The 24814-nt window shown below is 45.8% G+C and overlaps 1 protein-coding gene across 6 annotated transcripts in view; it reads right to left on the bottom strand.

Annotated features, from left to right (window-relative positions):
• Positions 1–7849: 7849 nt before the first annotated feature.
• Positions 7850–24814, bottom strand: part of LOC119028652 (ephrin type-B receptor 3-like) — a 60153-nt gene continuing 43188 nt past the window's right edge. The window contains exons 6-16 of one of the 6 annotated variants that reach the window (XM_037114875.1): positions 23339–23475; positions 22569–22731; positions 21932–22040; positions 20275–20327; positions 19808–20026; positions 17609–17856; positions 16886–17101; positions 15542–15691; positions 14918–15117; positions 11650–11805; positions 7850–9622 (exon numbers count right to left, since the gene is read on the bottom strand). In XM_037114875.1, the coding sequence (XP_036970770.1) occupies positions 9514–9622; positions 11650–11805; positions 14918–15117; positions 15542–15691; positions 16886–17101; positions 17609–17856; positions 19808–20026; positions 20275–20327; positions 21932–22040; positions 22569–22731; positions 23339–23475 (1760 nt within the window). In that variant the 3' untranslated portion in view covers positions 7850–9513. The remainder of the gene's footprint in view (positions 9623–11649; positions 11806–14917; positions 15118–15541; positions 15692–16885; positions 17102–17608; positions 17857–19807; positions 20027–20274; positions 20328–21931; positions 22041–22568; positions 22732–23338; positions 23476–24814) is intronic. The other 5 variants (XM_037114877.1, XM_037114876.1, XM_037114878.1 and 2 more) reach the window with 5 other exon arrangements.

Here is a 24814-nt window from a genome sequence, read left to right as displayed (position 1 = left end):
TTTACTGGATTTTCAAGAGAGAAAACAAATAGTCTGTCATCATCGCTGCTGTATTTTATCTTGTGCAGTGTGTTTGCAGTGAGGAGAGATAAAGCTGGGAATGCGCTCTTTTCAATTCCATCTCCATTTTCCGCACAGCCCCACTCAAACTTCCTCAAACACGCCACACTGTTTTTCCATCCGTAAATCAAGGACAGTGGGAAGGACGAGGTGTGATTGCTTTCACACCCAGGAAGTAATCACACCAGACCTGCCACAGCTCTGATTAAGACTGATAAATATCGACAAGCAGTTAATGAGATGTCAGGCAGGAACAAGGCCCTTCCCTTCATGCCCACCGATGACACCAATGGAGAGGAAAAATGACCTCGACTCGGCAATGTCATGACCGCCTTCCATAAGTGCAAAGCACAAGCGATTAATTTTCTGCGGTCGGAGGGCGAGATTATCGATGGCACAGCTGGATTATTCACATCAAAGAAATAATGGCCAGCAGATGTTTGTTGGGGTGTTATTCCTCATAATTACATCAGTGAAACTGAGGGCGATTATTCTTCATTTTTATTCAATCCAACATTCAGCCGGTTCAGACGGACGAAGCAAAAAAAAGAAAGAAAGGGGAAAAAACATTTCTGCAGGAAGGTCAATTAGTCAATTAAGAGATTATCTGAAATGTTTTGGGTTTTTTTTTCCTATTGACTGTGCTGCTCATGCTACTAAATGCCCATTATTGAGCTTAAGCTATAACAATATAATATAATTTGTAGGGCTGGGCTATATATTGAAATTATAACATTACTGTCCTGTAATACTACATATTGTCTCAGATTTTGGATATTGTTATGCTGCGATACGGCATAAGTGTTCTGTCCTCCTGGTTTTGAAGGCCGCATTAGAGTCAAGTGATGTCGTTTACTAGACTCATCAGACTGCTCTCATATTCGTCTTTACCCACTTAGTCATATTTATCCACATTACTGATCATTATTTATCAAAATGCTTTTTGTTGTAGTATCTTGTTTGTCTTCATCAAAATACTGATTGAGACATTTGGTAAAAAAACAAAAACAAAACTGTGCTATTTGAGTCCTGGCGTTTATGAAGTGCTTTTGAGGGGATTTCGACATGTTGAACTATCGGTGTATGATTTTCGGGGCAGTCCTAATGAATGGGTTCTTATTTGCAATTCCACAGAGAGATAATTTTTGTTTTTGGTTAGCTTAATGACGCAGCACTGGTTTTCTCTTAAGTAAACACGCCAAAAGCCTTTTTTGCATAAACCCCCCATAAAGACACCGAAACACAAACCTGCTCGCTGTCTGCTGAACTGTGATGAGGACATGAGCTCAGCAGGGGGGCCGGAGGAAAGTAAATTCATTATCTCACCAAGCATCATTTATGCATTGCTGTACGTGTGAGCTCTATTCCCCCGAGTGGCGGGGCCCGCGTCAGCGCGCTTTCATGCTAGGCCGTGTGATTTATGCATAGTGGCGCTGCTATTATGCTCTGTTTACAGTGAATTAAGGCTCTATCTTGATAACTGCAGCCATGAGGACATCTTATCTCCCCACAGCGGCACTTTGACGCGCTTGTTCATTGGCTTTGACGCACCTGAAGGCCGCCGCACCGCTCACATGTGATGGATTCCCACCGACTGTCCATCTTCGACCGTGAACTCCAGGTCACCCCCCCGGACCCCGGGCGCAGTCCCGTCGAATATTGTTTCCCTGGCAGACGTGCTCAGCCCATCAGACAGAAAGACCATGCAGCTGCACCCAAACACCCAACAATAGGATGCTTGTTCTGGGACAGAAGAGGTCGGGTCCCCATTTTTGGGGAAGGGGGTGATGTGAGCGGGTGGTCAAATATTTCAGGGGGTTTTGCAATAGGACAGCCCTTTGTGATTGTGTGAACGGAAGAGTTCGCCTGCAGATTTAAAACATGCACCCTTCCACTACGGAAATGTTTGTCTGAAATATTTACTGTGAAGTTGCTGTAATTTTTGTTTAATGGTCTGCGTTAGCTTGTGTTGTTTGTTTTTGTTTTGTATTGCCGCAATTCGCTCTGTTTTATCCATCCACTGCAATCGACATGCCGTACATCATGCTTGGTGTTAGAAACGTGTTTTTTGTTTTTGATTTTGCTGGCTTCAGGTTGTCCAACCTGTCCAGAGACTATAGATGCCTCTTGCCTCTTGGCTAATTGCAGTTATATGAATAACATGCACTCACCTCGAGACATAATTATCAAATATAGCAATTAAAACAGCATTCTGCAATTGTTTTGTTCAGCCCCATACACATTTTTGGAAATACATATTTCCAATACTGCAAGTAAGAAAAGTGTAAACCAAGAGCTTTTTTTAACATTTACTTCTGTAGTTTATAATTTATCTATCTGTAGTCATAGGTCAGTAGTGCAACATATAAAGTAACAGGAACTAATCAAAGACCAAAATCCCTGAGATGCGAAAATCGGTTCATTCAGGTCTGTAAGTGAGTGCATGTGTTGGAAGAGACGCTGTGTTGGGGGTGTTGACAATTAAAAAAAAAAAAAAAAATGAGAGAAGAAAGTTAAAGTACGGTGTGTGGAGAAAGTCTGGAATGAGATCAGCTAATCGAACGGGAAATTTAATTAGCATCGTCATGACGGAGAGCAAAATAATACAGCAGCAGTGAGAAATGTGATGCCCGACACACTGAAACTGACACTTCGCAGATGACTATTTGGAAATGCAATTAAATTAAAATTAATGACACAGTTTGAAACTCTTGGAAACCATGACTCATATCATGCACATAGTTTTTGTAAAGTACTTTTTGTTTTCGCATGCTAGGGCTACAGGAAGGAAACAAAGGTGCAGACAAATACACACACACACACATACACACGCATGCAAGTAGACACACATGCCTCTTTGTTGGACGCGTTTGCCAATTAGCAAGTTGCAGGGCCGGAGTGGTAATTAGGCTTTCCAGTCGGCTGGTGTCTGTGTACAGCTTAGCCCAGACAGGTCCGAAGCTAAACGCCTTGCTATTTGTCCAGCAATTATGTCAGGTCCCCATGTCACAGTACAGACGTGACCAATTAGCTGTGCCAAGCTAAAGTGAAAGAGAGGGATTATGGCAGAGGAGATGGGAGAGGATAACAAAAAGTAGACAGAGGACGGGTGTGGGGGTGCCATCGGGGGAGCTGGTGAGGGAGATTCTGTAGGGAATAAGAGAGAATAAAGGGGGACAGAGTCTGCGGGGTGGGGGTGCGCAAGGAGGATGTAAAGGAGTGGATTTCTTTATTCTTTTTTCTTCATGTTGCCTCGCGATCATGTTTCGCATTGATCCTCTTCCTGACCGACGCGCAGCTAAGACATGCTAATGCCGAGCGATATTTATGCTAATGCAGCCTCGCCGACCGAGTGGGGATAAGACGTTGATCTCTATTGACATCTCAATAATTCTCCCTCGCATTATATGACATATTTAGATGAAACAGGCCTGCACGCGATCAATCTTTTTTTCTTTTTTTTCCCCAGCATCGGAGTAATGTGACACAGTGTCAACAGCCATGGGGAAGTATACAGTGCTTTTAGTTCATCTTGGCATCGGTCCATACTTACTCCAAAGCTGACAGATTATGCTATGTATCAAGCGCTGAAGGAGCACCTGCCGTCCAGGCTAGTCGAAACAACTCACAACCTATGATACGGTCTCCGGTCTGTCTCGGGGATAAGCACAGCTGTGGTTAACTTATATGTTCACGTTTTTTGTTTTTTTGTTTTTTTGTTTTTTTGTTTTCTTCTGCCACCATGGAAACACAGAAACTTGATTCGAGAAGAAAATGCAGATTACGTGCCTGTGACACTGTCGACCTTCGACACGTGCCTGGCAAATCCAACGCCATCAGTGGAGATGGTGATGTTGTCAAATGATCGACTCGAAGCTATAAAAAAGAAAAGTTCTGAGATGATATTTATTCTGCCTGCTGCAACGCAAAAAAGAAACCACGTAATCCTCAGTTGAAACTTCTCCGAGCGCGTCTGCTCTACCCAGACAGCGAGACCACCCGATTCATGGCTCTGAATTTAATTGGACCGGGGGGGGGGGGGGGAGCCCGGGGACAAGGCGAGGGGCGGATGAGGTAGAATATATGATCTGAGCATCTTTCCCCCCTTTTTTTTTCACTGCAAAACAAGACTGTTGGCTCGGTGCCTGCAGAGATGAGTGGAGCTCATATAAATTAGTGGACTTGAAAGACAATACGGGGGGAGCTTTCGTTGTTGCGTAGCATTGACGGAGCTGTACTTTTGGATTGCAAAACTTTTTTTTTTTTTTCGGTTTGATTGTGACAACATCTCTCGCAAACTTGGGAGGCCCGACATGCAATAGCGGCCCCCGTGGTGATGGCACCATTTAGAGAGATTATACCTGATTCGGGATTGTGCTTGCAAGGTGTCCTCGGAGCGCGTGCAGCTTCGCGCGACTGTATTCCGGACGCCACTTCATAATAGCGGTCTCTAAGTCACAGTTACAACCTGGATAATGGCAAAGGAACACAGCAACTGAAGGAACATTAGAAATAGATGAACTCTGTGTAACTTCTCCAAAAGATCAATATCCATTCATCATGTGCCTGTAGCTATAAAGATGAGAGGAGGCATTAGAAAATAGAAATAATATTTTCTTTCGCAGACAGTGCTACTTCAAATGGCCTCAGGCTATTCCACAGCAACGGGAATAAGGCCAACCTGAACCTGTCTGAGACACAAACAAATCTAATCAGACAGCTTCAGATGAAAGAAATGACGATCGCAGCTCACAGGTACACCAAGCACGTTTACAGAAACACGCAGGATTGATTCCGGAGGTGTGGTGCATTTATACGAAGGACGACGGCTGTCTGAACTGAGGCCCTGGCGCCACTTTCTCATCAAGAAATTGTTATTGCGATAAACGCTGAAAAACTCTATGGAGCCCTGGTAATGATTATAGCAGCGAGAGATAAATGATAAGCAGCAAAACTGAATGTGCCGTGTCTTGACCGGGGGAACATGTGCGTGATTACGCGTTGGCGCGGTCCCTCGCGGAAGAACAATTTGGTCGACACGGATGAGTTATCGACTCGGAAACACAAACATAAAGACTCAGTCAGGAGATCGGGTCACATTTCTTAAATAATTTAATTGCAAAAAGGGTCTTTTAAAAATATTTCTACAAGAATGCATCATCATTTTTTTTTTTTTTTTTAAAGTAATTTGTTGTGTATGTCTGCACCATTAAATACATCTTAATGCTTCTTCAAAGAGGAACTAACAATTGCATTTCTTAGCGCTCCTCTCCTGGTTCACTACACATGTACAGTACTCTCTGAAACATATCACTTCCTTGTTTGAAGAGGGGGGGTTTATAAAAAAGTGACCGAGGGACAGATGTGGGGTGAGCTTGTTAGAAGACAGAAGGAGAAGACAGTACTGTATATATTTATTCAAAACAAACCAACTGAAGAAAAGAAAAGTTAGTGAGTGGTGAGGGGCTTCGGGGGAAGGGTGGGTGTGTTTGTTTCATGATCTGTGGAGGATGTAAAATAGGGAAAGAAAAGGTGGAAGGAATGTTGGAATAGTTTGAATCCTATTGGCACACACAGGAAAAAAAAAACACATCTGACAAAGCTTAAATGCAGCTGATCAAAGTGTTGTCTGTATAAAATGGCAATCCTTTTTATTTCACACACATACTCTCTGACACACACACACACACACACACACACACACTAGAACATAACAGTCCATCTTAATTTCAGCAAACACGCAGCCAGAGGGATGAACAAAATAAAAACACACACACACACACACACACACACACAAGAGAGGGTGAATTTTCTTTCCTCTCTCTGAACGTCGAATATTAAACACTCCCGCGAATGTGCGAAAAGAAAAAAAAACCTGCTAAAAGATGAATTGTTTGCAGTTGATGTGGTGGCAGTTTAATCATTTTAAGATGTGCAACAGTGCCAGTTGAGCTCATCACTCACGGCCCGCTGACTTTGGCGAACACAGCTCCAGACCCCGGTTGCACCATGTGCACCTCATCAATAGTTCGTGCGGGCTCCAAAGCGCTGCCATTTTTCATGAGTGGGCATGTCTGCCATCTGATTGTGTTTAGCCCACGTATGCCCCTCCTTTTCTCTTCTCCGTGCTCATCAACTGTGTCTTTTGGTGTCACATGCGAGTATGCAACAGCGGGGTTTTACCTGATTGGAAGAGAGAGTGAATGTTTTGTATTTCTGGGAGACTTTGGGTAAAAGTGAGATTTTCTGATTGCATCAATTCTCCGATATGTGGACTGTTTGTGTCACTGTTTTCCAATCAAAACTGCTGCATCGCTTCCCGGAGAGACAACATGATTTTTTTTTTTTTTTTTTTTTACGAAATGACAAAGAACTAAATGTTTGCACATCCAACAGGCACTTTCAACACTGTCTCGTCATGATGGCAAATCATGCTGACGACACCGGCGCTTCTGATGCCCAGACACAGTATCAGAAATCGAAGGGGCGCTTGGCTGAAAACAAATGTAAAGATATACGACTTATTTCCTGCACAGTTTGAGTGCATAACAGTTAAATCACTACTCGATCGTGTACCACAACTGCTACAGGTTAGTAAGCCCTTTACAGAATGTACGAGCGGTGGTGAGAAACGTGTCTGTGGAATAACAATGAACAGTAACAACAGGAACGTTTTGCATAATATCCTCCACGACTTCTGAGGGGACTCACAGAGAGGCCGACACGAGTAATATGGCACGACACACCGCATGGCCACTAAGCACGCTATCATTATACAGCTAACTAATAATATTAACATGTTGCATTGATCAGCTCCAACCAAAACAATATGGATACTGTCTGGAGGATCGCACCAGTGATGCAGCCCCGTCCCCTCATCCTCCACCTTCAAACACCCCCCCCCGTGAGAAGAGAAATAATACAGTCTCCGTGATGCAGCTGCTATCATTTAGGATGAGGGGGGGCCTGCAGATTTTCGCTGTCTGCGTGCCAGGGCTGTTGATCCTGCACTGTACTAATCATGCAGCAGCCTGAGCTGAGACAGGATGATTGCAGGCCAGACAGGAAATGAAGAGAGATAATGATAGGTCAGCCCGCCGTATGTCTGCCCTCGCCGCATTGCTCGTATCCTCGCGATGCCAAACTGGCATTAATCGACCTGACAGCTAGAGACCAACAGGTCCGTGTTCTGACGGCTCTGGATTCTCAGACGAGTTGCAAAACTGCAGGCCTAGTGATGGAGGCTCCGCCGACTCAGGCAGGCTGCTTTATATCTGAACCTCCCTCCCTAATGACTCTTTAACAGCCCTAAATAAGAAGGTTAAGAGGATCTCATTATCGGGTTTGATGGTGATGAAGTAAAATCAAAACACAAGCAGACCACCGAGATGTCGTTGGAGTTGTTTCTCAGGAGGTTTGGAGTTGAAAACAATGTGCCTGGAAGACGATTAGGAACGGCTCGGCGCTTCGCAATCGCTCAAGAACGAGAATGGATCGGGGAAGCTTAATGTCCAGTACAGGTTTGCACAGACAAAATTGGAACACAGACACTCACACGAACAGTGGACGGAGAGCAAAAGGGCAACATGTAGTCCAACCATGGGTTCATCTCTTCCTCTCTACCTCCCCCCCATCTCCCTTCTTCTTTCTTTCCATTAGTTTTGCTCCGGATCAAACATTTCACAACAGCACTTCCATTTTTGTCAAAACACCATTTTTTGTTGTTATTTATCGTATTTTTGTTACAAAACATGTACAGGCTGTTTAGAACAACAACAAAAATACAATATCCAATTTATATGCAATTTTTCATTTGTTTTAATAATCATCAATTCATTTAGGTGAATCCTCTTGGAGTCTCTCTCGTCCTCTCTGATTGTTCCAAGTCCACTGTCCCAAATGGCCTGAAGTCCGTCTGGGTGCCGGTGGGTGGGGGTGGGGGTACAAATAAATACATAGGGCAGGATGTCAAGAAATTAAAACAAGAATTTTGATTATTTCTAAATCCAGATAATAGTAAGTAGAAAGTAAGGTGTCCGTCATGGTTCCTCTCAGTCTCTGCATGATGCATATATATATATATAGAATTTTATATATATATGTATGTCCTAAGTTCATTTTTTTTTTTGGATTCAATAAAAAAGAATGTTTAACAGTTGTCCACAGAATATAGCGTAATTGTTTCAGATATATTTGCTCCTTGTCACGGTTCAGTTCATGCGTTAATTCTCCACGGTGGCAAATAGCGGAAGCTGTATTGTACAGTATACTCGTGTGCAACTTGACACACCCGCACATCCAAGCACACGTAATCACGCATACACGCACACATGCGCGCACACACACTTACAAAAAATGCACACAAAAAGGCCAAGTGGTCTTTCTATAGTGTTTTGCCACAGTCCTTGTCTCCCCGCGATCACAGTAAAGTGTCCAGTGGGGGTTTGACCGGCCATTTTGAAACCACAAATCTCCCAATAAAATTGTGTAAGAAAGCCATGAGAAGAAAAAAAAAAAAAGAAAGAAAAAACTAGTGTGGACAAACAAAAATAAAAGGTTTTCATGTGTAAAAACACAGTTGACGAGCAGGTGATCCCAAGCTGTGGAGCTATCCTGAGTCACTCCAGGTCAGAGTGAAGAGGTCGTCGATCAGCGGCCAAAACAAGTGTCCAAAAATGTGGCCGCTCTCCATTGACCCATTTCACCTCTGTCATCCTCTTGACCTTTGACCTAATATTTCCTCTTCCACCACCTCACCCTTCTCCAGCAAGTGCCCTTTTAGATAACACACCTTCAATATGAAGATGGAGAATGACACACACGTGCACAGTAAAACAACTTCTATCAGGGAAAGAACCGTCCTCTATCTCCTGCGGGTCCTCTGTTTGTTTTTTTTTTGTTTTTATGTGTGAACGTCTGTCCACTTTTTTTTTGTTTTTTTTTTTTACACCGGGGCGTTCATTCTTCACTACGTCCATCGAAGCTGGGTTGAGAGGTCAGGGGGGCGGGGGGGGGGGGACTCTTGCATGAGGATCGGAGTGTGACGTTTCAGTTGCAGGGCTAAGGCCAACCTCACTAGAACACACATGCATGCAAACGTCAAACCCACACCAGAGCTGGTGAGGCACGCATGGGGTATGGGGGGGAGGGGTCAACTTGTCTTCCTCTTTCAAAAAACACACTTATTCTGATTGGATGGAAAAGAAAAGAAACGGTGACGATTAACAACAAAAAAGCGGGAACAGGAAATGGAAGTGGTAGTGAAATAAAGAAAAAAAAACAACAACAACAAAAAAAAAAAAGTCAGAGGCACTGCAAGCCAGTTTCATAGCGTCTAATTGGCAGAGATGGGTCAGGCAGCTAGGGTTTTCCAATGGCTCTCTCTGGCACAGTTCCTCCCCCGTTTTCCTGTCCGGCTGTCCTTCGACTGTAACGGTCTGTGTGTCCTGTCGCTCACACCTGGACAGGAAGTGTTTGGTTCATCTGTAGTCTCATATCCTGAATGCTACCGAGAATCTTCTTCTGATGGCCAGCCAACGTCACCCCTATCCGCAGCAAGTCCCTGTGGAGCGAGAAGAAAGGAGAAGAAAAAAAAATAAGAACAGGTGGCTCAGCCATAAAAAAAAAAAAAGGAGACAAACATCACATGCCCAAAGTTGAAGTGCAAATTTCACTTTTCAACCATGAGTAAACACACTCTACCGGCTGGGAACGGAGCACCCTGGCAATCGCCCATAAAAAAAATGGCTGACAAGAGCGTATGTCAACAGAATGGGGACACTCATCCAGCTATGGTTACTCCAACATACTTCTGTAGCCTGGCAGGTGGGCAAGAGGAGGGAGTCAAAGGTCCATAATGTGATAGTCGATGATTAACGTGCAAATGTAGCTACTGTTGGGCAGCTGGTAGACTTCACACCACTTAGCTACAGAAACAAGGAACCAAAGGATCTCTCTTTTTTTTTTCTTTTTTTTTTTATGGGAGATACTCTTCAAACTACTCAGTTAAAAGCCCGTCCTCCATGCTTAGAATCATTATTGCACAACATTGCTCAGTGCTTAAAATATCCAAGAAAAACACGCCACATAAGACTAAAGAGTGCTAATCAGTCTTTCGGCAGCTACGGTGAGATCAGAGTGAGTGAGCCTTGACCTCGGGTCGGCGGCGCAGCGAGAAAAAAAATGAAAATGTTGACATACAGTTGACATTACTACACCCTTAAAAAGGCCTGGGAGAGCGCACCTGCTTTGGCCGCCATTAGTCAGATGGCATAATCTAATCACTGCGGCCATGTTGATTTAACACTGTACAATAACATCACGAGAAGCTCTCCTTTCCGCTCACTTGTTTGATTTCCCCAGTCGATAGCTGAGGAGAGAGCGGACGGCGTCTGGGGCAGCGATTAGCTAACTGCTGGGACTCTGCCACAGTCTGTGTCCTCTCCGTTCAGTCGCGCACACACAAACACACACACAAATACTGGATAATCTAATATTACGCACAGACACCATACACTCTGCTTGTCTCAATGACTTTGTGGCCCCATCTATTGTAGTACACCTCGACCTACACATGAACACACACACACATACATACAGTGAGTGCATGTGCACACCTACAGAAATACCCACACTGCGAATCCATCCTCTCCAACTCCAAATAAGGGTGCATCAACGCAATTTCACACAAATAAATGGTGTTTTTCTGTTTTTTATCATATTTTGTCATCCCCATCAGAGCAGCGATGGAGGATGAAATGATAATAAATGGGCACCATTAGAGGAATTACTGGCCATTAAGGGCAACAGAGAGCCACAGTACGCCACACCTGTCAGCCCGGCCAAATTGAAACAAATTACCCCCACCTCCATTGCCTATTATGCGGCTAATGAGGATAATTTATTTATCATTATAATCCTAATTCATTTATTTGATCATCACTGGGCTCCAATTTCCATGACTTACATTACATCATTTCCTGTTTGTAAACACGGCAGAAGGTGGGTGAGTCGTCAAGGTCAACTGCAGATCGTCGCTACGGAAGCGGCCACCGGTGCTCGCTGACAAACTGCGCTGAGCGGCGGAACCGTGCGACTGTTGTTTGCGAGTTGTTCATCGGAGGCGGGTGATTGTTACTAGTCCCCTCCTGGTGAAATGATCCTTCGCATTTATACAGCAAAACTATCCCGATTGGTCAATTACACACCAAATTACAGGAAAAGCACTCAGAATCCCTCTCTCTTGTGTCTCCTGGGGAGGTTGTAAATCTCACATTTTCCTTTTTTTTAAAACTGGTGGCGACTACTGTATATCTCCAAGACATAATTTATCTTCATTGCAAATGTATTCAGAAATGTCTGCCGGGTGTACCAGTAAAGTAAGATGTGTTTTTGTCATCCTTTACATTTAGTCATTTGATGCTCGAGCCATCCCAGAGCCCTCTCTCCACATCTTGTCGTGTTTTATTTATCCCTGAGACTATTTTTATTCCCTCAAGGTCAATGTGTATCTAACTAATTTGACTATCAAACTCAGCCCAGTCAATCACTTCAGGCCTGATTAGCTGAATCCGCTCCCTCTCCACTCACTCTGCTGTCATCTGGGCCACCAGGTCAAAGGAAGCGAATCCGGCGTTGACGAAGTTGTCACGGTAGCGGCTCATCTTGATGGCGTCCAGCCAGTCCCCCACAGTGGTGAAAGTGGTATAGTCTGGCACACAGCGGTCAAGCAAGGGCTGGGATACCCTACATCGGGGAGTTGGGGGGGGAGGAGAAAGAGAAACAGAGAGAGAGAGAGAGAGAGAGAGGGTTAAGGTCGTCACTCTACTGCCTCTACCGGCCAACCTCACCCCTAAACGCCCCCCGCTGAGCGCCACCTCTCCATCTCTCCACCTCTCCCCCCTCTCCTCTCTCTCCTCTCCTCTCCTCCACATGTAAGGAGTTGTGTGCAGAGCGTGTGGTGGTGGTGGTGGGGGCAGTTTTATGACTGTGGAGAGACTGGCTGGAGGCTTGGGTGGTGGATGCTGGCGCTGCAGCTGGCGAGGCGAGATGGTGCGCGTCAACAGAGCAGATGTCCAATCTGGTCTCGACTGAGGACTACCCACATTGTTATTTACAAGGTACTGGATAAGATTCATGTGAAAGGTGACCTCTCTCTTTTTTTTTTTTCTGTCAAGGCTGCATTTTACTGGCTGCATCCATGAAGTAAGAATGTGGAATGCCTCCTTTGTGAACCCTCACGAAACTGTTCCAAGTATCTAGAAAACTCACTTCCTGTTTTTCCTGATGAAATGAGATATTGCTGGGTCACATGGGGACCGAAAAAAAACTGAAAACAACCCCACATGAAATCCAATCTGATCTGTTGTACTCTTTTTCTCATTGCATTTACAAACCACCTACAAATGTGGTTTGAATCTGATCTGGAACGATTGGATTCCATGCAGTTTTAATGGACAGCACAAATTCGGGCTGCTGGTATGAACACGGGTCTAACTCTCAGGAAATAAGCCATATATTCACCATAGAGCATTATTGTTGCTTTTAAAATACATTGGCTCAGGGTGTGTTTGAGCTGAAAAAACCCGACATGACAGTGGAGAAACATTTGTGGAATGTAAACACAGATGTTGCTCAGATGTTGCTCATATGTGCACAGTAGGTCTGACTCATCAATATGCAGATTCTGGCAGTACATGGATGGCGTGTTTGACTGTGCATCTGTGTGTACCATACTGTACTTGCTCGTGCGGTGGTGCCGTGTGTGTGTGTGTGTGTGTGTGTGTACTTCTAAAACTGCGTTTAAGTGTGTTTTGCATGTTTCTGCGCACCTGTTGACAGCCCAAAAGGGCCTTTCTCTAAAGAAGAAAGTTTGTGCTGATCAATGCTGCAGATAGAGAGGCCACCTTGGGAGTTTTAATAAACCTGTGCTACAACTCAGAGCGAAGTGGAGCGGATGAACAGGAGAGGAGGTGGAGGTGGAGGTGGAGGTGGAGAGGGAGGCATGAAGCTGAAGGAGGAGAAACAGATGAGGGAGCAGGCGAGCTGAAAGAGCGCCACTGTCTGGGCTCCTCTCTGCTCTGTTGATCCCTGTCATCCTTTTTGATGGCATTAGATTCATTAACAATTAAAAGAGGAATGGGGAGAGAAAAGAGGGAGAAAGGAGAAAAAGCATGAAGGGGGGAGTTAATAACAGTGATACAGAGGCTCCATTGAGTGGTGTAGATGGAGTGATTTTTAATAAGGCCTGTGCTTCGGAGCCTGAGGCCTCGGGCCGTCGTTAACGCTAGACTCTGGCTTCTCTTAATGGAGTATTGTTAGTCCTCCTCCTCTTAAGTTGGCTTCAAAAGGGTCCAGACTCGACGCTGAACATATGTGAGCCACAAGCAAAAACACAGCGGGAGAGCTAAGTTATACTGTATGCTAGCCAGTGCAACAATTGCGGGCCGAGGCCAAAAGAACATTTTTAACCCTTACCCAAAGTCAGAGGCTGGGAAAGTCTCATCTTATAAGGCCCCGACACACCAGGCAAACAATAACCGTCGGCCACTGTCACACTTTCGACTGAATACTTTGTGGTGCATTCAAGTGCAACCCTTTCGCAACACGAAACAATGCAACGGTCTGCACCTAATCACCGCTACTTCTGAGTATTTTCTAAATAGTTTAGAGAGTGGATGCGATTCATTTTTCAAGTGTGAATTCAGAACAGAGACTCAGCAGTAGAAAGATAAACACAGAAATGACTCATGCCGTTGGCGCCAGAAGCCTAAGGCCATCGTAGCTCATTTACTCATGACACTACATGCAGCCACGTCAAGTGCACCGAACACACACAACCGAAGGACTTTGATCCCAGACAGTGTTAGCTAACCTCCAGCCACCCTTCAATGGTGAACAGGACGACGGTATCATCTCTCACTTCTCCCTTGTTAGGTTTGTCGGCAGGAGGCCACCTCTCTCCGCTGGCCCGTTTAAAATCTCGTTAGTGGCTAATTAAAAGGCGCTCCCATCTCTTTTTTGCATCGCCTTAATCGAGCTAATTAACCGCAAGCTTAATCTTCTAAGAACGTCACTCCGGTGGCCAACCGAGACCCTGGTTTCCCCCATGAGCCCGAACCAGGATTGTCTGCGGCCCTCCCTCAAGACACAGAGACCCTGATGCAGGAACAGATAGGTAGGTCATCCTCCTCGCTGTCGCTCCAAACTGCTGCCACCTTCTATCCTCCGAATTCTTTCCAAGAAACAGGTTGTGGGGAGAGAGGCAGCGCGGCTAAATGCAGATGCGACATCATTGATCGAGCTCCCAGTTTGGCGAGGGTGTCGCTTTAAGGGCCGTATTGAGCTGTGGTAAATTTGGATTTGCATAGTGGCCCAGGCTGCATTCGTGGGAACTGCACAGCTGCATGGGAAGAAATGTGCACTTTACGGGAGGCGACTGTTACAGCAGAGTCAGAGTGACTCACGTACGCTGTATCAAAATTGGATAAGGAATATTTGTACAATGGAAATCATTATCACGGCCGCTCTGGCTCAGGTACAAATGCCAGCTCCCTCGCGGCTGAAATGGCAAGTGACTTCATTCAGTAAACTCATAACCTGTAACTTTAATCAGTCACAAGAGTCTAGCAGTTTTCCCTCCAACATATGACTCGAGAAAACCAGAACTCATCAGCACTACCATCCTTAAAGCTTTGACTATAATTTTTGACATCAATGCCCTTCATGTAAATACCGAATCTGCCAAATAACTTCCAGGTAAACTGAGAGCTTTAAGCTTGGCTTGACGAGGGCTTCCGCGCTGAGTCTGAACTCAAAGCGACCAACACATTTTTTACATCACAATGCGACGGCTTACCCGGTGGACTGTGTGCTGTTGGTGACCACCTTGAGGCTGGCGGCGTTGCGGATAAGCTTGTCCAGCGTGGCCACGATCTGGGTGAATTTGGGTCGCAGGTTCCTCTCTTTCACCCAGCAGTCCAACATGAGCTGGTGCAGCGCTGTGGGGCAGTCCATGGGTGGGGGCAGTCGATAGTCCTGCTCCACGGCATTTATCACCTGAGGAGGGGTGACAGAGAAATCACAATCACTCTCTAATCGCAGGGGTGCGGTGTGGAGGGGAGGATGGACAACTCAAGGCGAGAGAGACGGGTCGATTGGAAAGAGCGAGCGAGGGAGGATGGAAGAGGATGAATGTGGGAAATGATGTGAGAGTCCGAGATAAACACGAAAAAGGGCTTTAGGGAATCTATAGAAATAAGGGCCAGAGAAAGATTAGCTTTGAGTGGTAGTTGTGAGTGGAAAATGGCTTGTGGACGGTGAAGCAAAAGCGGCTGAAAACTATTACGATCTTAAACGTCTACATTTATGTCTCCTGGTACTGTTTAATGTTGGATATTTCGGCAGAATATAATCTTTAAAATTGTCGGTGAGATAACATCTCACCGGGGTTAAAAAAAAGTAAATCTTCATATCAGCTTACATCTTGATTGCTCATGTCCCAGTACGGCCGCTCGCCGTACGACATCACTTCCCACATGACGATGCCGTAGCTCCACACATCGCTGGCCGAGGTGAACTTCCTGTAGGCGATGGCCTCCGGAGCCGTCCAGCGGATGGGGATTTTCCCGCCCTGTGGATATGCGAATGAGTAGGTGAGCATGAAATACTGGAGGGATGGAGCACAAACACAGAGTCACACACATACAAGAGGAAGAGAGAGGGTGAGAAAAACACTGGCTAAGGGAAACATTGATGCACAACACTTGGGCGCATGCTGCAGAACCCGAAAGCCACGTACACACACACAAGGTTAGTTACACGGTCACAGTAAACGATGTGCACAAACACATGAAGGTATAGGGAACACTTAACGTGCTACAAGCTGTATTTTTCGACATCAGTATATCACCATCACGAAATCTTTCCATACAACTATCATTCTGATTGAACTATAGGCGAGGTGATTGGAGCAGATGCTGAAGTGTCTGTCAAATTAAAAAAAACACTTTCCAATTAATACCATTTCTTCCTGTCAGCATAATTTCCCTCAGTCTTCCTGACATTGCTCTAGGTGTCTTTGCAAAGATTTACACGTTGAAAGTGACTTTTCAATCAGCCGTAATCACTTGTTCTATCCCTCAGCTGGTTTGCATGGAAAAGACGACAACTCTCTTCCTGTTTTGACATGCCAGCAGCCCAGAGGCACGCACAGTAAACTTCGGAATAAAGGCCGGAGGAGGCTGTCTATCTTTATACCAGAGCTCTTGTTCATTTATGACAATTATATTCACTCTCAAAGGGGCCGTTTCTTATGTGCCTTAACCTGCTTTGCCAATTCCACGAATTGTATCGCGTGGAAGGACATTTCACTAATTAGTCGGCTAATGATCTTGTAAAAAATGTCTGTTCCAACCTCAGTGGCAACAAGCGGAAACATGTGTAGGTAAAAATAATTCTATCCTTTTATTGTGACTTCAAAATGTCCCAGAAATCAGCGATAAACATTAATTAAACTGCAGAACAACACAAGCTTAGGTGCATTCTTTCAACTGTTCTTATTCTCCCCACCTGCACCTATCATACACAGTGAGAGGGGAAAAAAAAAAAAAAAAAAAAACTACCAAAAATGTTCATGTCATGTGGGAATAGACCTGACACAGATCTATGTTCTGAATACACTCACACTTGACTTTTTTTCTGGCTAAATTTAACGTAATGGTGATGTATTGATGTTGAAACATTACGCGTAGCACCTTTAAACATTGATTTCAAACATGGGCACACTTAAGACGAACACATTCACACACTTAACGCCCTGACTCACCAGGGAGCTGGTGTAGGTGGGGTCCGTGGGGTCGTCCTCGAGGAAACGAGAGAGCCCGAAATCCGACACCTTACACACCAGATTACTGTTGACCAATATGTTGCGGGCGGCCAAGTCTCTGTGCACGTAGTTCATGTCTGACAGGTACTTCATTCCCGCTGCGATTCCGCGCAGCATGCCGACCAGCTGGATGACGGTGAACTGCCCGTCGTTGAGCTGGAGAAAGAGAAGAGAAATAACGACAGAAGAAATGTGACTGTAGATCAAGGCTGCGGTATCAAAAGAATATGTCGTCTTCTTCACCTGCCTTTATTTTTCCTATAACCCACATCTTTCATCTCCTATCACTTTACACTGTTACGTCCTGCTCCTTTCTACCATCCCCCATTCCTCTCGTCTCTCTATCCCCTCATATCACCCCCTTTTTTCTGGCAGACAATGCATAATGTGACTTTGAGGCAGTGATTCATTGGAGACTGAGCTCTTTTGTAAATGCCACCAACTGCCTGAATGCAGCACTTGTCAGGTACCCATTGTGGGCTCTGCTGCAGAGCTTTAGAAGACATTATGTGGCTCAGAAGAAAAGTGAGACGACTAAAAGCAAGATCAAGCAGATTTGGATAAGGCTTTGCTTAATGTTGCATTATTGATAAAATCACAAAGACGTGTTTTGCAGGGCGTGGCTAACGCAAGAGCTGTTCTTGTGCGTCCCCGTTTCCTCACCCTTAGGAAAGAGTCCAGCGCTCCGTTCTCCATGAACTCGGTCACGATCATCACTGGCCGGCTCTTGGTGACCACGCCCTCCAGACGGATAATGTTGGGGTGGTCGAACTGGCCCATGATGGAAGCCTCGGACAGGAAGTCTCTCCTCTGGCGGTCAGTGTAGCCCACCTTGAGAGTCTTGATGGCCACGATGATCTCCCGGCGCCCGGGCAGCTTGAGGCGACCGCGGCACACCTCCCCAAACTCTCCTGCGAGAGCCCAGGCGAGACAGCCAGAAAAACAGCAAAAAGGAGAGAGAGAGAGAGAAAGAGAGGGGAGAGAGGAATGACGGAAGAGTGGAGGAGAGTGGGGGAAAAGAAGGGAGAGGGGAACAGTTAACTGGTTAGAACCAAGGAGCCAGGGAAGGGTAGCAGGAGGGGTGGGACAGGGGGGACTGCAAGAGAAGCCAGGACTCCAGGCCAGTGTGAAGGGGTGGTGGTGACAGGGGGAGCAAACAGTGACTTTATGCTGTTAAGCTACGGATTATAGGACACATCATGTCGAGTGTGAGACATGATGATGAAATGTGAGAAGACGTAGAGTTGAAAAACTGCAACAACAACAACAAAAAAAAAATGGGTAAAGTATGGCGACAGGGTGAGAGGAGCTCAGGGGGAGAGAGGAGGGAGAGAGTGAGGATCGGGGGGGGTGGTGCTAAGCTTCGGAGTGGCTGGTGAAGCGGGCGCAGGAAGAGGAGAGAGGTGGAGACAGAAGCTTGGGGGTTCTTGGGGTCGCGGACGCTTTACGTTTAGAGTCTACACCAAGCGTGTGCAAGAATGCAAGACAAATTAGACGATGAGAGCAATGTGTGTCAACACAGGTGCACAAGTGATTAAGGGGCGGAAGTCAGGGGAGGAGAGGGTGGGGGGGGGCGGGAGGAATGGAGGGATGGATTGAGGAAGGGGGGGTAGAGGAGGGGAGGGGGACAGGGGAGACAGGGGTTGAGGGTTCGTCACTTTGAGGCGAATGCTGGGAAGCGACGGGTTTCAAGTAGTAGCCTCAGCAGTAGAAGAGCTGTTGTAGTAGTAGTAGCAGTAGTAATGGTAGTAGCAGAAGCAGTAGTAGGAACTCCCATCTCTGCCATCACAACGTCCTCCATTTTGGCTCAGATACAATGCTAAGAAAAATCAACCTCACTTGGCACAGTCCTGCAGCTTTTGAGCAGAGATATTACTATCAAATATATCAAATACATGAAAAAATTTGCTATCTACAACATCAAACGTTGGGGAAGGGTTGTTTCTAAAGGGGGGGTGGGGGGCATTCTTGAAGTGCTAGGAACATGGGTCAAATAAAGTGATCCAGTAGAAGCCCTCTTTAGTAAAGAGGTTCTCAGGACAAGTGGGCAGGGTCAGAGACGGCCAATCCTGGACCAGAAACATTTAACATTTTACGCCCCGTCCAGATGGGATTAATATTGCAGGGGGGTTAGCCTGCTCCTTGGCGAAATTGCTCTGAAGAACACAACACATTCTCCGGGCTGTAAGATAGCCATAACCAATGTGTCCACGTGGTCTTTCAATAACAGTCTATCCTAAACCTAATAATGGGGTCGTGTGAAATTATATCACATCGATGAACTCGAATGAACTCAACTGCTGAGATTTAAAATTGGGATTGGAAACTTAAACTGGGGAACTTCATGAGCTAATACACCTTAAAACACGGCACAAAACACAATAGTGCTGTAATTAATACTGGGACAGATAAGAGAAAAACCACTAACACATGCACTCGCTCAGGATTAAAATGTCCCCAAGAGAAATAAACTCGGTCTGTACGGGGCTGGCATTGTCCGAATGCTGCTTCCATTAGAAATCACAGCTGTTTCATATTTATTTAAACTAAATATATGTCTTTACACAAATCGTCTCTTGTTCCAGGATTGGGCTCTGTTGTTTTTTTTTTAAGACAAATCCACAATCCACCATACAGAAGGTTACACAGCTACTCTAAATGCACAATGGCGTGGTAAACAATGTAAGGTGCTAGGACTGTGACTGTATCTAGTAATGCTTAGAAACACAGGAGAGTGGTGGAGACATCTTTAACAATGTGGAAAAGGTTTTTTTTTTTTTTTTTTTTTTTTTATAAGAGGTGACGAGTGTGGGAGAGGAGGGGGAGCAAGGAGAGGGCCAGTGATGAATTGAGTGAAAGTACCGCTTGGTGTGAAGTCCTCTAACGGTATGGCCTGGAGGTGACTAGCAGTCTTCCCCCTGTAGCTCAGGAGCTTTGGTGGGTTACCTGCGCCAATGACCTCCTCGATCTTCACGCAGGAGACGTCGATCTCCTTGGCGAATTCGCGCACTGCCTCGTTGGGGTCCTCGTAGGTGAAGGGGTCAATGTAGACCTTCATTCCCGGCGTTACTATTGGGGATTCAGTGGCAAGAACAGGAAAGTGAATTTATGGCGTAAAACAAAATTTCTGTAAGTAGAGAAGTATAGAAGTATAGATCAAAGCGAGATCCTTTCTAATAATTTCTGACACTTGGTGGTCAAGCCTGTTCATGTCGTTTGAGCTAGTGGTTGATGATGCTCAGTCACTGCTTGGTTGGTATACAGGGATACTGCTGGAGTTAGAGTGAGAATAATGCAATAAGGAGGCGCATCTCAGCAAAGAGACTTACTGTACTGCTGCAGTTTCTCTGTGTACTCCGACTCTGAGCCGTTTCTCTGCTTTCTGTTGAGAGAGATGAAAAGACGAACTGAGTCACGTGGACGCCACGCTGCATGGTGCAAATACTGGGAAGGAACAAAGGCATGAGGGGAAAACAGATCCTTAATAATGTCTGAAGAGATGCAGCCACACTACAATGTGTCTCGGCGAAGACGTGTTGTTTTTTGGTGTTTTTTTTTTTTTTTTTTTGGTATTGTAGGCGAGGGATACGCTGTAGATAAAGATTGGATCAATGTCTGGTGGTGGAATGAGTCATCCTGGGGACTGTAACGCGAGACCAAACAAAAGGATGTCGCACCATTGTTTGAAGAGGAGAGCGAGAGCCATTCGCTCTTGGTGCCACCAAAACGAGCAGCTGAGACAAAAGCAGACTCAAACAGCAAGCTCAGCTATCTCGCCTTCCTCGCCCCACAGACATCGCACTGTTCATTTCAATTCCGTCTGCCTCTTATTTTCTTCTTATGGGCCCTCTGTTTTTCAGCCGTCTCTCCCCTGTCTTGTGTTCTCTTTTACCCATGTGTCTCTGTTTCTGTATTCTCATCTTCCTCCATGTGTCCCTTCTGCACCGGGGGGGAGGCATGAAGACGATGACAGAGCGAGGGGGCTGGGTGGCTGAAATAACATGTTAATGTGCTTCCTTTGTTGTCTAACCAGTAACCAGGGCAATAATACCCGATGGTGATTTGCATCTTATTTCAAATTCTAATTCGGTTCCGGAATATGCCGAAGCTCAGTGTTTTGTATTATTACTATTTTTTTTTTCTTCTTCTTCTTCTTCTGTGGCAGTCTGAGCAGCGGCTGAGCCAAGACCCTAAGAGAGACACAATGTAGCGGTGTGAAAATAGAAGAGAACGAAGAGGCAGGCGGGAGAAGGAGAGGAGGGGGAGCCAGGGAGATTATTATTCAGTCTAGCGTGACCGATGCCCACGCTTGTCAGCCACTGCCTGAACTAGCTAGTGGAGGGAGCCCAGTGGGCGCCAGTCAGCGCTGGGTGCCAACCTTTCACACACATATATACACACGAACTGCATTTGCTGCTTGACAAATGAGTGGTATAAGGATAAACGAGTGTGGTTAGACCCAGCTGATGCAGTGTCAGACTTTTTGAAAGGTCTGAGCAGCAGCTCGCATCCTCCCAGTCAATTGGACCCAGCAGACAGGGGCGCATCTGGGTTCTTTGTGGTCGGGCAACCGCACAGTTGATTCTGAGTGCTTGGGCCACGAGGGCAGGCCTATCAGGCCCAGCAGCTGCTCCACCATGCTGTGTCCAGCGAGCAAAGTAGCATTTTGGCCAAAGCTGTTTACTGCTCACAGATTCAGAGGGCTAATCTGGCATTCAGTGGCCTCACAGGTGGCTGAGCAATCCACTGGGACTGTTGTGGTTTGGAGGACATGCAAACAAAGTTGACATTTGAAGCTATTGCAGTTTTTTTTTCATCTTGAAGAAAAAAAACTATTTTCCACAAATGTGTCTTTAAGTCCTCATAGAGCTGACAAGACAAAAGTACATGTGTCGCTGTCATTCACCATCGCTACCTGAGTTGCTCATGCTCATCTTTCACGCACTCTGACTTTTTGAGAGCATGGCTAAGGAGCTGTGTTCTGACCTGAGGCAGACAATGGCGATGACCACAACTGCAATGATGAACACCAAGGCGGTGGTGGCTGATCCCACGATGAGTGGCAGCTTCTCCTGCCATGACTTTGGAGGGTCGGCTTTAGGGGCAGAAGAAAAAAAAGTGGTTACTTGGAGAACTTGTCACAAACACACACCCACACTAGCTGAAGTCCATGTGTGTAGCTGAAGGCTGTTGCCACTCTGTGTGTTCTGCCAAACATCTGTGAAGCACGCCCTCGCGTTCCTCAGGCAGTATAAAGCCAAGTAAAAAATGTGCAACCAATATATGCATTTATAAAGACTATTCTGTTCATTTACTTTGTCTTTGATTATGTCTTGTATGTATGTCTTTTGACATACTTTGATTTGTATAGTGTGGACTGAGAATGAAGGTGATACCTTGACTGATGGCAAAAAAAAATGGTAGATTGTCACCACATCCTAAGTCAATTTCTCTACAAGGATTTCACATGATAAATAGGCCTTATGGCTTCTGGCTCTTTAAGCTTTTGAGCCTCCATTATGCTCAGAAGCTTATGCACAGCACTATTATAGAGGTACTGCTGCTAAGCCACAAATATCTCAATATATCCCTTGGTAATGAAGAAGGTACAAGGGTAACGTACTTTGCAGGTTGGTGCTGAAGTCGGCCGGGCTGCTGTAACGGCCGTAACCGGCCACAGTCCGGGCACGGACCTGCACCACATAGGGTGTACCAGCCCTGAGGCCTTCAATGCGGGCATTGCTCCGCTGGGCAGTCATGGTATGGGCGATGGCCTCACCCTGATCCTGCAGGGACAAAGACAGTCAGTGATGAAAACAATACCATTCATTACTCCCCTCTGATGCCCTAAACTCCCTGGCGTGCCTGACCAATCTATCCATACAGACGGCTGAGAAAAATATGGAGACAAGAGCGACAGAGAGAGAAATGAAGAGAGACAGATTGAAGCTGGTGTGTTAATCCAACGGGCGAACGACAAGACAACAAACAGAGCTGCAATACACTGAGTCCCTTTGTTCTCTCCCAGAGGCAAATCACGGCCCTCTGGGCCCCTGGAAGAAACAGAAAACTCTCTAATGCATAGATTGAGAAAGGATGGGGGATATGAGGGAGGGCAAGAGGGAGAGATAGAATTAGGGGTACAGAAAAGGGCAGAGCATAATAGAAATATGGGAAAGGATTGAGAGGAAAGAAAGAGAAAAGGGAAGGAGGGATAGAGGGGAATAAGTAGGGGAGGATGAACACACAAGCTAATATTGGAAATGGTGTCTTGCCTCACTGCGGCCATGTGTTTATCAGCAGAGGCATTGTTTTGCACATTTACAGAAACACAGATGAAACAGAGACCATGCATGTCAATGAAATTGGATTGAATTAGAGGCGTTGACTTACATTGCTGCTTACCTTCTCATGGTACTTAATCTCATAATCCAGAATGATTCCGTTGGGTTTCTCTGGAGGCAGCCAGGACAGGCTCATGGTGCTCGCCGAGGCCGCCATCAGGTGAACTGTGGGCACTGCAGACGGAGCTGCACAGGGCAAAAAACAAATAGAGGAAAATCCAATTCATTTATCGTTTTTTTTCTGTTTTTATGTCTTTTCAAGCTCTATGCCCTTTGTGTGTCCACAGAAGCCCAAACACAAAGTCTTCGGCTGAGCGCTTTGTGCAAGGCTTTGGCTAATAGTTAGTATGCAGAACCATTCCCCACTAATGCTCAAATTCTCCCACCCAGAGTCCTCGGGGAGCGAGAGGGGATGTCTAATTCTCCTGTGACAAGAGAATCACATTGCAAAAACTGATGGATAAGTCTCTGGTACATGCAGTTCCCCCACCATACACCGACTGTTGGCAAGCTTAGACACAAGCACGCACACACGGACGGCGACTTGTCACACTTTTAACCGCCCGCTTAACTACTGTTGCGCTTTCGCTCCAAACTTTGGAGGAAGCCATGTCCTTCTCTGTTTTCGGAGCCTTCTTTTGTAAGAGATCATGAGCACTATTTGCTATACGCGTACACGTTCTGTTACCACACCAGCAAATGTGCGCGGCACTGTATAGATTGCTCCATTTACGTAATGGGCACACAATTACACAAATAGAGATGCGTGCGTTGCTCCTCACTCTCACATAAGAGTTTAAAACACACTTGCACTCCACCCACCTGAGCTTTTCATGCTTTGTTCACATATGCCTATTAATGGCCAAGTGTGTGTCTGCCTCTCCTGTCTCTCTTTCCTCTTTTTTTTTTTAAACTTCAGGCTTGCTCTGTGCCTCTGACTCACTCACTCACTCACTCTCCTCCCAGTCTACTCCATTACTTTTGTTTCATAACTTCAACTGTCTACCTTCTCCTCATAAATGTTCCTTTGCTCGTTCCTGTGCTCCCACAATCGCCCTCGCTCATTTCCCCCCGTCCTCTTCAGCTCTTCGCTTCCCCTCTTCACTTTTCATCACCGTATGCCTCCATCTCTGCTCTGTCTCAGTGCTCTTTCTTCCTTCCTTCCTTCAAGCTTTTTAATCCCCCTTTTTTTTTTTTACCTCTTTGAAGGGGGAGGTCCTCGCATTTCCTTTCTCCCTCTGCTGCCTGTGTTTCGGGCCAGACATCCTTCTGTTACTCTCTCTCTTCAAACCTGCCTTATTCCCTCCCATGGCAGCCCCATCCGCCCAGTCCCTCCACGTCTCTCTTTCTCCCCCAGAAGACAATGCTTCCTAGACAGATCCCCTGGTTACTCCAGCCAGGGGATTAGGGGCCCTCCTCTGGGAGAAGACGTTGCAGTAACCATGGAGGTGGCCTCCAGGGCTTATCACCGCCCTAGTATTTATTTTGCTTCTTAAAAGGTGAATGCACATGCAGGGATGGTCTT

The sequence above is a fragment of the Acanthopagrus latus genome, chromosome 11 (assembly GCF_904848185.1).
Source record: "Acanthopagrus latus isolate v.2019 chromosome 11, fAcaLat1.1, whole genome shotgun sequence".
NCBI lineage: Eukaryota > Metazoa > Chordata > Actinopteri > Spariformes > Sparidae > Acanthopagrus > Acanthopagrus latus.
This window is presented reverse-complemented; position numbering and strand designations above follow the sequence as displayed.